This window comes from Micromesistius poutassou (genome assembly GCF_964030765.1).
Source record: "Micromesistius poutassou genome assembly, contig: SCAFFOLD_1301, whole genome shotgun sequence".
NCBI classification, from domain to species: domain Eukaryota; kingdom Metazoa; phylum Chordata; class Actinopteri; order Gadiformes; family Gadidae; genus Micromesistius; species Micromesistius poutassou.
In genome coordinates this window covers 1-15,162 of record NW_028178285.1, presented here as the reverse complement: position 1 = coordinate 15,162, position 15,162 = coordinate 1, and the positions used below count along the sequence as shown (strand labels likewise).

General features: G+C 54.0%; 1 protein-coding gene and 2 pseudogenes across 3 annotated transcripts; 1 reads left to right on the top strand and 2 right to left on the bottom strand.

Moving 5' to 3' along the window:
• Positions 1-668: 668 nt before the first annotated feature.
• Positions 669-2,428, bottom strand: LOC311372738 (uncharacterized protein; the record flags this gene model as incomplete). The annotated part of the gene is made up of 3 exons (XM_084489692.1): positions 2,355-2,428; positions 1,898-2,272; positions 669-935 (listed from the first exon to the last, which is right to left on the bottom strand). Coding segments are annotated over exons 1-3 (697 nt in total), but the record flags the coding sequence as incomplete, so codon positions are not given.
• Positions 2,429-8,305: 5,877 nt separating this feature from the next.
• Positions 8,306-9,479, bottom strand: LOC311372736 (hemojuvelin-like; annotated as a pseudogene). Its single transcript has 2 exons — positions 9,438-9,479; positions 8,306-9,041 (listed from the first exon to the last, which is right to left on the bottom strand). The product of its transcript is annotated as a hemojuvelin-like (transcript).
• A 648-nt stretch (positions 9,480-10,127) lies between these two features.
• LOC311372739 lies at positions 10,128-14,288 on the top strand (annotated as a pseudogene). The gene is made up of 2 exons: positions 10,128-11,123; positions 13,926-14,288. The product of its transcript is annotated as an uncharacterized misc_RNA (transcript).
• Positions 14,289-15,162: the final 874 nt, after the last annotated feature.

Sequence of the window (15,162 nt, the reverse complement as noted above, 5' to 3'; positions counted from 1 at the left end):
CCATAACAATTGAAGCTTTACATTGTGTTTCTAGGTTAAATATTGAAGCTGTAGGGCTCTGCAACATCCGAAACAGTTAGCTTTTGTGATAGCAACTAGCAGGGCTAGACCGGAAGGCAACAAGACCGACTAAAAATATACAAAGCGGGATTACAGGTTTAAATTAACGTCTGTTTAAATATATTTGAAGATCAAAGTGTGTGTTTTTTTTTTAATGTTTGAAAAAAGTCTCGGCTTCGCCATTCGAGCTTTGACTTCCACTGTAAAAAGCAAAAGTGGATAAAGCTTAATAGTTGAAAAAGTTGAAAGAGTTGAAAAAAGTTGAACAAGAGCCATACTTATTTTATTTTATTGGTTTATTTAAGACAGGGACCATGTACAAGGTTCATTAATTACATGGAGCAAAAAGATGGCTTGTACCAGATTATAGCTATAATTTCCATCTGCTGTCCTTTAAACTGTTGTTAAAGTGCTGAACATTTTGATACTTCAATGGTTTCTGTAGCTGAAAGTATGCAGAAGGAGTTGAAAGACCAGAAAAGGGCACAGAAAGAAAGAATAAGAATAAGTATAATAAAGATTTCAATATCTAGAGTGTAAATGCTGATATAGCATTCACACTAACGAGGGACCACCCTCATGTGCATTAGTGAATACAGAGGGCTCACCATCATCTTCCAACACCAATAGACTCCAAGGCGCAGAGGTTTTCTGTCTGCTGGAGTCCAGAGAGCAGCTGTAATCCCCTGTGTCGTCATTGGTCAGACCCCTGAGGTGGAGGGTGGGGCCAGTCTCTGATAGGGCGTGGCCATTTCTGTACCAGTGGACGTCCAATTGGTGGAAGGAGCAGGCTGAGGTAAAGGTGAGTGTGTACTGACTGCCCTCTTTCACCACGTTGTCAGTGACGGAGCTTTGGACCTTCACATCCTCTCCATCTGATGAACACACAGTGAGACGGACATTATTTAAAACTGTACAGCTTGTGTAACTGTAGATATGGAAAACGGTTCTAGTTATGAGTTTTGCAAATGATAGAGCAGTTGTTGGTGTTTTGAAGCATCTGCTGGTGCGGTTGTGTACTGCAGATCTGCATTAGCCTTAGGTGTGTGTGATGTCGTCAGAACAAGTTGACGTGACATGTGATCCTGCTGTACAAATTACAAACACACCACTGAAAGACACAAATGTGTTTGTCCTGTCTTTCAGTCCTTTAAACTAGAACACAACCGTTACACTTGACAGCATATCCCCTGAAGTTGAAGTGGTCGTCACTTATAATTGACTATTTACCACGTCAGTTTGTAGATACAAAGTGTCTTCCAGGTCATCCAGAAACATCTCATGAAGGAGCAGGTGGGTGAGGCCATCTTGCTCAAGGTTGACCACAAGTTTTTAATCCCTCCGCAATGGGAACCAAGGCTAGTCCTATCGTCCTGTCATAATGTGTCAGTACCAGAAGTAACACTAGGGACAGTAAAGTGACATTAACTAGTGACGGTACTGTTAAGAAATATTAGTCAGGAAAGACCGCCGAGACAGGATCGCTTTTAACTCACTTTATTGGGTTAAGGTGGTTGGTCTATTGTCTATCGTCTATGAAACAAAAGGAGTGGAATGGTATATAACACGCGCCGAGCGTCTCTAAGCTTTACATCTAATCGATACGCCGCCCAAGAGATTCTGATTCTAAGATGGCGGAGTCTGAGTTAAATAGGCAGGTAGAGGTGGGCGTGTTCTGTGGCTTTAAAAGCCTGCCCCCTTCATCTATGTATGATCAGCTACTGCCCCCTTGTGGCTTTGCGCAAGTGTTACAGCTTATTAGTTATAGTACTCTGTACTGTGGCTATGGGAGAATATTATGGCTGAAATATGTTACAGTACTAGAAGTACCACTTACTAGTGACTGTGACTGTTACTCCTGGGTGTCCAGTGTACCCTTCGCCGTTGGTCTCGAAGCGGAAGCGGTATCTCTTTGCGTCCTGTTTCACCGTCTTGATGATCTTTAAGGTGCAGTTGCTGGCGAGGTCCCCCAGGTACAGGAACCTGTTGTCGACGCGACCTTGGCTGCTGTCGTACACGTTGAGCGTGGGGCCGTGGCAGGTCAGGTGATCGGGGCACCACACCACCCGCTTCACCTGCAAAATGACCACGCCTATCCTTAAGTCGACATAGGGGTGGGTGAAGCTGCAGGGGATAGTGGCGGTGGAGCCCTCCACCACGCAGAAGGAGTCAGGGTACTCCACGCCCCAGTCAGGGGCCGCCCCCAGCGGCCCTGGAGGAAGCAGACAGTCGGGTCACAACAGGGTTCCAGATACACGTTCCAGGTAGTAAACAGAAGAAGCATTACAGCTTACCAGCTAGCAGCAGGAGCACAGAGAGGGTCCATGGATTCATCTTCATCCGCTCCATAGCTTCCTCTCAGTGTCTGTCTGGTTATTCCTCTGGAGCCAAGAAGACAAGTCGACCAGCGACTGAAACAACCTACTGAGGACCCACTAAGGACAGGGCTGGGGCTGGCTCGCTGGTGGCTGATTGTGAAAGGCTACAGGAAATGTCCTCACTTTTAACTTCCTACCTTTAGATATGCTCTGCAATAGCCACTACCCACACTTCACTTTAAAAATACTTCTCCCTCTCTCATTTATGGCACATTTCCACCGGAGGGTGCGGGTCGGTTCAGTCTGCAAAGGTGCGGCACGGGTCACGTTTCCACCGCCAAAAGTGGGCGTGATCCGGACTGAGCCGTATTGAGCCGTAATCGTCTTGCAGTACTCCTCCATTGGGGTACTAAGACGCCTGAAAGGGTGCCGGCAAGTTCGAGCTACACACGCCGTCCGTTGATTGGTCGACAGTATCGTCACTTCCGTGCGACAGGAAATACCCGCAAGGTATTTCTGGACAACGGCGAAAGAAAATTTTGCTCAAAAGTTTGCCGTCCTTCTTGGACGTCCTACATTTTATAATCAGTGATGACTGCACACAAAACTTCTGGCTTATTGGCTGATTGTTTCACCGTAATCCTTCCAAGCATTCCGGTGTAATGATGCCAAGTCGAGACCATAACCGTAGTTAGCCTGGTGACATTACCTCCACTCTGACGTAGTTAGCCTGGTGGCATTACCTCCGCTCTGATGTAATTAGCCTGGTGGCATTACCTCCACTCTGATGTAATTAGCCTGGTGGCATTACCTCCGCTCTGATGTAGTTAGCCTGGTGGCATTACCTCCGCTCTGATGTAGTTAGCCTGGTGACATTACCTCCACTCTGATGTAGTTAGCCTGGTGACATTACCTCCACTCTGATGTAGTTAGCCTGGTGGCATTACCTCCACTCTGACGTAGTTAGCCTAAAATCTGCCTCTTCTGACATCACAGGTGGGCGTGTCCACCTAGATGTGCGCTGCATAGATCAGTCTACCAGCCTACCCGGTGGACTGTAGCAAACGTTGCTCATCTATCCGTCATACATCTAGGTGGACACGCCCACCTGTGATGTCAGAAGAGGCAGATTTTCAAAACAGCTTGTAATGGCTAATCACACCGCCACCTGGTGGGGGTGTGATTAGCACAAGTGTTGCTTTACTTCTTTGACCTGGACCCACAATGACACGATGATTAATGTGAAACAGGGCAAGAACGTTTTGGGTCCTCTGTGTGTCACTCAAACAGCAGGGCTACGTTTGGTGTGAGGGATGTAAAAGAGTGAGAAAGTTAGAGAGAGAGAGAGAGAGAGAGAGAGAGAGAGAGAGAGAGAGAGAGAGAGAGAGAAAGAATCATTGTCATTACACTACACTTCAAACTCTGGTGATGATGGTGATTTTAGTGGGACAACAAGAAGAATGCAGCAGTAACCATGGTGATTATGGGACGTATCTAAAACACAGGGTTTGTGGTTACCATTGGTTTCTAAGGGCAATCGTAGATCACCATGGTTACTCAGAACTCATGAGCAACCCGGTCAAGGTTACAATCAAATGTACGATTGATCATGTGCATGTCACATGAGGTTACCTGTACAGGTAACCAGATAGAGGTGATCTATCCAGGTATCCAGTGAGAGGTGACCTGTACAGTTTAAGCAGGTGGAGGTGACCTGTGCAGGTAGACTGATATATGTTACCGGTTCAGGTGTCATTACACTTCCTAGGTAGACAGATAAATGTTACCTCTAAGGACCGTGTCTTGTGGTTGTTCGAGCAAAAAGCACCGTCCACCCACAAAAAAACCGCTGGAACTGACGACAGCACTTGGAAATGGTTTTGAACGGTCTTTATTAAGAAATACACACATATCACAACTTCAATAGGAGTGCATTGAGGCCTGTGGATCCAAGTCTGTTTCAATAAATAATCAAAATGTTGAAGTCAGCTCCCGTAATAAATACCTCTATCAACAGCGAAAGATTTACAAGACGAATATAAATACTGGAAGAACGAGAGGATCAACAAAATCAAGTAGAGGTCATTTCGGACAGCTCCTGAAGCCAGCAGTGCAGCGCCAGGGCCGAGCCCCGCATGACGTGGAAGGGGTCGTCCTTCTTAGCGGTCAGCTCCGTGGGACACTCCGGCGCTCTGGGCTGCACGCGTTCACCCTGAACGCATACAGAGAGATCCATACATACATATTAATATACATATATAAATATACATATATATATATATACATATATAATCATCAATTATCAACCAAAACGGCACAATTTATTTATTTTCTTTATATTCCATAACCTGCCCATTGTATTGTCTACATAACTGCCCAGAATACTGTACTCAACCTGCACTTTAGTATTCAAAGCTTCTTTTGCACTTCGGGGACGTCAACGTCATTTCATTGGCTCGGTACCTGCACTCTGCTAAATGAATCTAATCTCATAATATATAAATAACCTCTCTATATATATATATAAATAAATATCATTTAGATGCCTAATATATGCTATATCTAAATAAGAACAATAGTATTGACAGAACTGATAATCAAGAGATATATGATCAATAGTACCAGGAGGCAGCGGACGTCCCGGTTGAGCTGGGGGATGTTAGGTGACGTCCGGGGATACGCCTCAGACAGCTTCAGGCAGCTCTCGTACTGAGCCAGTCGGACCACCACCTTGTCTCTCTGGGGATGGACAGGCAATGTGAGTACAATGTCTCCTTCCTTTCAGTGTTTGTTAGAAAATGTGTGAGAGTTTTGTGTGTGTGTGTGTGTGTGTGTGTGTGTGTGTGTGTGTGTGTGTGTGTGTGTGTGTGTACCTGGAGAACTGAGTTGGGGCAGAGCAACGGCTGATCGAGTTGTTGTGTAAACTGAAAGGGCGCGAAAAAAAGAATGATGTGAGAATGTTGGTGTGTCATTGGTATGTTCTCTCTCTCTCTCTCTCTCTCTCTCTCTCTCTCTCTCTCTCTCTCTCTCCATCTCCCTCTCCCTCTCCCTTTCTCATATCCACGTTGAAAATGCATTGCCATAAAAGTTACAAAACTGCAGAATTACAAAAATTATGATATAATTATACAAAGTCTATCTCTCTCTCTCTCTTCCTCTCTCTCTCTTTCTCTCCATGTCTCTCTCTCCATCTCCTTCTCCCTCTCTCTCCCTTTCTCATATCCACGTTGAAAATGCATTGCCATAAAAGTTACAAAACTGCAAAATTATAAAAAATATGATATAATTATATAAAGTCTCTCTCTCTCTCTCTCTCTCTCTCTCTCTCTCTCTCTCTCTCTCTCTTACGTCGTCAGTGACGCTTGAGCTGTAGCTCCTCAGCGCCCTCATGAGGTCCTCGACGACGACCATCTGTTCTTTGGGAATGACGACAGCCTCCCGGGGAAGGCGGAAGCCTGACGTGACGTCAGCCGCCCACAGCAGCGACATCACGAGGAGCGCGAGGAGGAGCGGCAAGTTCTCGAACGACGGGCAACGCACTGCAACAGACAACGCGCACACGCACCAGCATCAACACCAGCGCTATGCTACATTTACATTTACACTGGTTTACATACGCATTCAGCAGAAGCTTTACTCCAAAGCGACTCACAACACTATGCAGATTATTCCGTTGAAATGTAAAGACAGGTTGTTGTAGGACATAGGATCCTGGTTGGAATGGAAGAATTCCACCCCACCGTGCGGCAGTAAACCCACTCGGAAAACGCGGATCCCGTACTGTGTGTGACTGCATCTTGCGCCCTAACCGTCCCATATCCCCCCCGCCGCCGCCACCACTAGTGTCAGCGGCTTTGCTCGAGACAACACGGACCCGAGGACCGCGGAGGGAAAAGTAGAGAAGGAGGAGAAGAGGCGGAGAACTTACTGGTGGTCACAGGTCAGTCCGGTGTCAACTGGTTCCGGACCCAAAGCGAGATGGCCCTTTCTGGTTCCCGTGGACGGTGTTGCTCGGCTCACACAGGTGGGGGGGGTCTTAATGTCGGATTATTATTATTATTATTATCGGAGCTCTGATTAAAGCCACAGGCTCGATCGCTAATGTTTGCCACTTGGTCCGGGCCGCTGGTCTACACCTGGTGTGTGGACGGTGTGCGTTGGATGTCAGACCTGCTGGATCTACAGGAGGTTATATACCTCACCGGAGGTCCCGTTGCACGCTCACACATCACATGGTGTCGCCACCTTTCTCACCGTCAAACATTGTCGTCATCATCATCATCATCGTGTCATCATCATCAGATTCAGAGGCGATTCTGAGGAAGAGGCGCGTTGCGTAACTTCAACCAGTCATCACAAACACACACACACACACGTAGTGTGGCTCCTCAAACACACACACAGGTGGCATGGCTCCTCAAACACACACAGGTGGCATGGAGCCTCCTCCTCCTCCCCCTCCCACCTGCTCCTCACCTCCCCGCTCCTGCTGGGACTCTGACCCCCCCCGCCAAAACCTTCCTGATCCCTTGACCCCCGGACCCCCCCACCCCCCCCTAGTGCTGGCTCCCCTCCTCTCCACCCCCCCCCCCCCCCCCCCCCCTGTCTGCTCCTTGCACATAACTAGGAAGCGGCCCTCACCTAGTTCATGACCCCCTTATGTGAACCTGTTACTGTTCACCAGAACCAGCTGCCAACTCCCTGAGGGCCTGGATATCACCCACGAGTGCTCTTTCTCTTTTATTTCTACTACTATACTACTATGCAATAGCTCTCTGCTGTCATCCGCTGCTGCTGTATATAGTTGTCCTGTCTTGTTATAGTTGTGCTGCAATTCCCCCGCAGGGCGAATAATATACGATTCCGTTGTTGCCTCTCCACTGGGGGGGGTGGGGGGGGCGCAGCGGGTGTTAACCTGTTGCAGCTGAGTGCGCTCTCTGCTCGTAAACCAACGTCACAGGTTTATAGGCACAACCCACGCGAAGAGTGGGAGGAGGGTTTCCGGTTTAGCTAGAAATGGAACCCTGTGCCCGGAGGAGACAGACACAAACAACAACTTGCGAGACGGCACGTTTTTTTTTTTTTTGGGGCCTCTGATGGTTTTATAGGCTGCTCAGGATCACAGCCGTCACCTTTGTGCAAGAGTACGTATGTCACGAATGTCAGCTCCCAGCGTCCACCAGTAGAGAAGGCTGTGGTCGTACTGGGCAGCTCCCAGCGTCCACCAGTAGAGAAGGCTGTGGTCGTACTGGGCAGCTCCCAGCGTCCACCAGTAGAGAAGGCTGTGGTCGTACTGGGCAGCTCCCAGTTGCCAATAAGGTAAAATAACGAATGACAGTGAGCAGAGTGCGAGCGTTTACAGTTTATAGTGATGATTAACCTGACGTGGTCAACACCGGTTACCATGACAACACACATCCTCGCCATCAAGTGTCACATGACACTGCTAACCCTAACGATCAGCAAAGTGAAACACACAATAATAAAACAAATTATTCAACAGAAACTTTTAGAAATCAACCTCATTGTCAAATTGTCTCCTGGTTGTGTTCTGTTGTTCATTCTTGATCCCACGCCCGGTACGATTCCGGTCTGAACCGGTGACCTGGAGCCATCTTCTGCTGGACCTCCTGATCACAGACCAAGTACTGGTACAGTCCTGGTACAGTCCTGGTACAGGCCTGGTCAGGACTTGGTGGTTCCTGGCACAGGCCTGGTCAGGACTTGGTGGTTCCTGGTACAGTCCTGGTACAGGCCTGGTCAGGACTTGGTGGTTCCTGGTACAGTCCTGGTACAGGCCTGGTCAGGACTTGAGGTCTGAGGCTCCTCAGGGTGCATCCCTCCCCCGCCTCCACTAGACACCTCACGCTTCTGTGATGCATTGTGGGTAAAAGTCTCGCCCCCCCCCCCTCCCCCTGCACGCAGCCCTATAGGACCGCCCGGACCCCCAGCTGGACCAGGACCCCCAGCTGGACCAGGACCCCCATCCGGACCAGGGCCCCGGTGCCCACAGGCGGGCCGGCCGCCGCGGGCACGGGGGGGGGCGTGGCGGCGGGGTGGGGGTGGGGGTGCGGGGGCGGGGGCGGGGGCGGCGGGGGCAGGTGCAGCCGGGCCTCCCCCCCCAGCATGCCCCGGGCGTCGGCCAGCGCGGCCACGGCCGCCCGGCTGGCGTTGAGCTCCCCGCTGGCCAGGAGGTCGGCCACGCAGGCCTGCTGGTACACGTCCCGCACCGGGAGCAGGGCGGAGCAGTGGGCCGCCGCCGCCGCCGCCGCCGCCGCCGCCGCCGCCGCCGCGGGCGCCGCGGGTGCCGCGGGCGGGGGGGGCCAGCCGCTGGGACGGGGGGCACCCCCACACGCACAGCTGGAGGTCGCGGTCGGGGGCGAAGGCGCGGGCCACGGCGCGCGGCGTGCGGACGGCGAGCGCCAGCGAGCGGCCCGTCTGCCGCACCACCAGCAGGGTGCCGATGTGCGCGGCATGGATGGCGGCGTGGCGGCCGGGGTCCGTGGAGGAGATGAGCGGGCCGCCGCCGCCCCCCCACCCCCCCCGGCCCCCCCCCCCCCCCGACACCGAGCCGTCGGCGAAGGCGGCCGGGACGTTGTCCAGCTCGGCCGTGTAGAGCAGCTGCTCGGTGCACGGGGCCCGGCTCTTCAGGATCACCGTCACCTGGAGGGGGGGGGGGGGGGGGGGGGGCAGGGTTAGACCACCTGGAGGGGGGGGGGGGGGGGGGGGGCAGGGTTATACCACCTGGAGGGGGGGGGGGGCAGGGTTAGACCACCTGGAGGGGGGGGTTAGACCTGGGCTCTGGACCTGGGGGGGGTAGACCTGAGGTCTGGACCTGGGGGGTAGACCTGAGGTCTGGACCTGAGGTCTGGACCTGGGGGGTAGACCTGAGATCTGGACCTGAGGTCTGGACCTGGGGGGTAGACCTGAGGTCTGGACCTGAGGTCTGGACCTGGGGGGTAGACCTGAGGTCTGGACCTGAGGTCTGGACCTGAGGTCTGGACCTGGGGGGGTAGACCTGAGGTCTGGACCTGGGGGGGGTAGACCTGAGGTCTGGACCTGGGGGGAGTGTTTGTGAACCCCGGGGCCCTGACGGTTCATTCTAGAGCGGATGTTGACGGTCTAATAATAGACTCTGTATAGTCATGAGGTCATGACGACACGCGTCCCCTCAGATCTCTCCTCCCTGTTTCAACACAACACAATAACCAGCCGACGTCTTGCAACCTGCTGTGTGTCAGATTGCCAACAGAGTGAATTACAGACAATCAGCCCACTCTCTCATTCCAGGAATTAAGAGATCAATCTATCTATCTATCTATCTATCTATCTACAATCTATCTATCAATCTATCTATCTATCTATAATCTTGTGGAGGGGGGCGGAGTCTGGCCGGTAGGGGGAGTATGGAGCACCAGGTCGGCTGGGGCGATTGGGTCTGATTGCCGACAGGTGTCCGCAATCAGACCCAATCAGGAAGTGTGTATTTATGTGCCTGCTTTGCCTTTCAGTAGGGGGGAGAAAACAGAGAGCGGCAGACGCTCGAGTGGACAGAGAGACAGAGGCCAAAGCCCAGAGAGCCTGGCCACCGTGTTCGTGGACCCTACTGTTCAGTTTCTTTCATTGTATGATTTACTTGTTGTTCGCTTTTGGAGCAATAAAGCGAACCGCGTGTTCAAAACGCCAAGACTGTGTCCGCCCACTCCTTGAACCCGCTACAGTGGAGCCCAATGTGGGGCGAGTGCGGCTATGGAGCAGTCACCATTGGCAGCGATACTCGGGCATCTCACGCAGATGTCCGAACGGCAGACGCAGCTACAGCAGGCGCAGAACGAGGTGCTCCTGGAGCTGGGCCAGTCTTTGACCGCCGATCGGGCGATCCTCCAGGAGCTCCTCGTCTCCAGCGACCGCGATCGGGAACCCAGAGCGGCGGGGGCGGTGGGCCACATCCACGTCCCCAAGATGGGCGAGACCGACGACGCGGAGGCCTTCCTGGAGACGTTCCGGGGGGTGGCCGAGGTCTCCGGGTGGCCACGCCAGGAGTGGGCTCACCGCCTCCTGCCGCTCCTGACGGGCGAGGCCCAGCTCGCGGCCCACAGTCTGCCAGCAGGGGCCCAGCGGGACTACGAGGCGGTGGACAAGGCCATCCGGGACCGGCTAGGCCTGAACCCGGAGGAACATCGCCGCCGGTTCCGGGCCCTCACCTTTTCAGAAGGCGATCGCCCCTTCACCTACGCCCAGCAGCTGCGGGACCAGGCGAGGAGGTGGTTGGCCCCGGAGAGGAACAACCCCGAGGAGATCGTGGAGCAGGTGGCCCTCGAGAGGTTCGTCGAGGGGCTCCCAGCCAGAACATCCACCTGGGTCCGGTACCACCGGCCCGAGAGCCTCTCGGCGGCCGTCAAAATCGCGGAGGGCCACCTGATTCCCCCCTCGACCGACAGAAGACCACCAGCACCAGCACCAACCCCGAGCCCGCGGACCGGTGCGGCGGCCCTGCGGGGGTACAAACCCACCCCGCTACCAAGAGCGAGGTGGGGGGGGGGGCCCACTCCAGAGCAGGCGCATGAATCACCTTCCCCCCCCATCCCGCAGGCGGGCCCTCAGACGGCAAGGGAGGGGTGTTGGCGGTGCGGACAGCCGGGACACCTTCGGAGGGACTGCCCGATGATGGAGGTGGGCCAGGTTGTCCGCGTCACCGGTGCCCCGATCCCTCCCTACGGTCCCGGCGAGACGTACCGTATCCCGGTGAGGATACAACGGGGTACGTACCAGGCGCTGTTGGATTCCGGCTGTATGCAGACCATGATCCATCAGCGCCTGGTGCGGTCCGAGGCATTGGTCGAGGCGTCGAGCGTTTCGGTGAGGTGCATACACGGGGATGTTCACACGTATCCCTTGGTCCCTATCGAAATTCGCTATGGGGGAAAAACGCATAGGGTCAAGGCGGCGGTTAGTCCGAGCCTCACGTACCCCCTGATTCTAGGGATAGATTGGGCTGGGTTTCCAGGGGCAGTTAGCGAGAGTGCGGGGGTACGGACACGACAGATAGGGACATGTAAGTCATGTGCTGTGTTCTGCGCCGATGCGAGGGTGTCCGACGCTGCTCAGGGATCGGGGGAGGAGGCGGGAGGTTCTCAGCCCGAGGGCCGAGCGTCGACATTCCCGCCGGTGGACGATTTCCCCCTTGAGCAGTCTCGTGACGCTACTCTACGCTCCGCCTTCGACCAAGTGATTTCCATTGATGGTCTTCGGGTACAGCCAGACGCAGTGCTGACTTACCCACACTTTGTGGTGATTAGGGACAGGCTTTATCGGGTGAGTCGTGACACCCAGAGTGAGGAGGTTGTTACCCAGTTGCTGGTACCCAGGAGCCGCCGGGAAATGATTTTCCAGGCGGCGCATTACAACCCAATGGCGGGCCATTTGGGGTACGACAAAACACTGAACCGGATAATGGCTCGGTTCTATTGGCCGGGAATTCGGGCGGAAGTGCGCCGCTGGTGCGCCTCCTGCCCCGAGTGCCAGTTGGTGAATCCCCCGGCCATCCCCAGGGCTCCCTTGCGGCCCCTTCCCCTGGTGGAGGTCCCATTCGATCGCGTGGGCATGGACATTATCGGGCCATTAGAACGTTCCGCACAAGGGTATCGATTTGTGTTAGTCCTGATCGACTACGCAACCCGATACCCGGAAGCAATTCCGTTGCGCAATATCTCCGCGAGGAGTGTTGCGCAGGCGTTGTTTCACGTCATATCGCGGGTGGGAATCCCAAAGGAGATTCTCACTGACCAGGGCACCAATTTCATGTCACGCACGATCAAGGAACTTTACGGGTTGTTGAAGGTCAAGGCCATCCGCACGAGCGTCTATCACCCAGCCACAGACGGCTTGTGTGAGAGGTTTAACCGGACGTTAAAGTCCATGATCCGGAAGTTTGTACTGGAGGATGCTCGAAATTGGCATCAATGGCTAGACCCTCTGTTGTTTGCGGTGCGGGAAGTGCCTCAGGCTTCCACAGGGTTTTCCCCGTTTGAGTTGCTCTATGGGCGCAGGCCCAGGGGCGTCCTGGACCTCATTAAAGAAAACTGGGAGGAGGGGTCCAGCGACAGCAAAAACGAAATCCAGTACGTCATGGACTTGCGTGCAAAGCTCCACTCACTCGGGGTAATGTCACGTGAGCATTTGCGCCAAGCCCAGGAGAATCAGAAACGCCTGTACGACAGAGGGACTAGATTACGCGATCTCACGCCGGGGGACAAGGTCCTTGTTCTGTTGCCCACCTCTAGCACCAAATTACTTGCGAAGTGGCAAGGTCCCTTTGTGGTCACACGGCGAGTCGGGGACGTGGATTACGAGGTAGTGCGGTCGGACAGGGGCGACGCCCGACAGATCTACCACATCAACCTCCTGAAAAGGTGGAATGATGTGGTCCCGGTCGCGTTCGCCACGACGCTACCGGAGGGAGAGGAGCTTGGACCGGAAGTCCCTGCCCCGGGGCCCATCCCTCCGGTCGGCCGAGGAGAGGATCTGTCGGAGAGTCAGGCGGCGGACGTGGTCTCTCTACAGCTCCAGTTCGCCGACGTCTTTTCGCCCCTGCCCGGTCGCACCCCGTTAATAACTCACGACATCGAGACGCAACCGGGGTTAACGGTGCGGACACGCCCCTACAGGCTGCCCGTACACAAGCAAGACGTGGTACGGCGCGAATTGGCAGCAATGCTAGACTTGGGCGTCGTCGAGGAGTCCCACAGCGACTGGTGCAGCCCCGTCGTGCTTGTGGGGAAGCCGGACGGGGCTGTCCGGTTCTGTGTGGATTACCGTAAGGTGAATGCGGTGTCTAAGTTCGACGCCTACCCGATGCCTCGGATCGACGAGCTTGTGGACCGGCTTGGCATGGCCACCTACTACACGACCCTGGACTGCACGAAGGGCTACTGGCAGATTCCGTTGTCTCCAGCAGCCCGAGAGAAAACGGCGTTCTCCACTCCGCTCGGTCTGTACCAATTCAAGGTACTTCCGTTCGGGTTGTTCGGGGCCCCAGCCACGTTCCAGCGGCTGATGGACCGGGTGCTGCGACCTCATGCTGCATATGCTGCCGCCTACCTCGACGACATAGTCATCTATGGAGACGACTGGGGGCAGCATATGCAGCGGGTGGCGGCCGTCCTTCAGTCGCTGAGACGGGCGGGGCTCACGGCCAACCCGAAGAAGTGCGTGATCGGGCGGAGGGAGATCCAGTATCTGGGGTTCCACCTGGGGCGGGGGAAGGTCCGGCCGCAGGTCGGTAAGACCGCGGCGGTCGCTGCCGCCCCCCGCCCCAGGACCAAGAAAGAGGTGAGGCGGTTCCTGGGGCTGGCGGGGTACTATCGGCAGTTTGTCCCAAACTTCTCCGACCTGGCCAGCCCCTTGACCGACCTCACCCGGAAGAGGGCCCCAGATACCGTCCAGTGGTCGGAGCCATGTCAGGTGTCGTTTGATGCTATTAAAACAGCCCTCTGCGGGGAAGCCGTCCTGTGTGCTCCTAATTTTGCTCTCCCTTTCTCCGTGCAGGCAGACGCGTCGGATAGGGGGTTGGGCGCGGTCCTGACCCAGCAGGTGGGGGGGGCCGACCGACCGGTGCTGTACCTGAGCCGGAAACTGTCGGACCGGGAGGGTCGGTACAGCACCATCGAGAAGGAGTGTCTCGCCATCCGATGGGCGGTCGGCGCCCTCCGCTACTACCTGCTGGGTCGCCAGTTCACCCTCTATTCCGACCACGCCCCCCTCCAGTGGCTCCACCGGATGAAGGATGCCAACGCGAGGATCACCCGGTGGTACCTCGCGTTGCAGCCCTTCCATTTCCGGGTGGCCCACAGGCCGGGGTCGCAGATGGTCGTGGCTGACTTCCTCTCCCGTTCCGGGGGGGGGGAGTAGGCTACGGCCGGATGGGTCCCCGGCCTGTGTCGGGCGGTGGGGGTATGTGGAGGGGGGCGGAGTCTGGCCGGTAGGGGGAGTATGGAGCACCAGGTCGGCTGGGGCGATTGGGTCTGATTGCCGACAGGTGTCCGCAATCAGACCCAATCAGGAAGTGTGTATTTATGTGCCTGCTTTGCCTTTCAGTAGGGGGGAGAAAACAGAGAGCGGCAGACGCTCGAGTGGACAGAGAGACAGAGGCCAAAGCCCAGAGAGCCTGGCCACCGTGTTCGTGGACCCTACTGTTCAGTTTCTTTCATTGTATGATTTACTTGTTGTTCGCTTTTGGAGCAATAAAGCGAACCGCGTGTTCAAAACGCCAAGACTGTGTCCGCCCACTCCTTGAACCCGCTACAAATCTATTCATCTATAATCTATCTATCTATCTATCTATCTATTTATCTATCTATAATCTATCTATCTATCTATCTATCTATCTATAATCTATCTATTTATCTATCTATAATCTATCTATCTATCTATCTATCTATCTATCTATCTATCTATAATCTATCTATGTATCTATCTATAAGCTATCTATCTATCTATAATCAAATGTATTATCCGTCCATCTATCTATCTATCTATCTATCTATCTTCGTTCACTTAAACGCTTGCTTTCTAAATAGGGCACACAACTTATTAAATGTTCACACAAATCAACTTCAAGTCACTTGTCAGCTGTATGTTGAACAAATAAAAAATACATATCAAAATATATATTAACATCACCTTCATTCACTTTTCACACATTTAAATAATTTCTTCAATCAAAAGGACCAATCAAAAGTGTTTCATTCAGCCAATCAAAAGTGTCTGTGTTTCATCCAGCCAA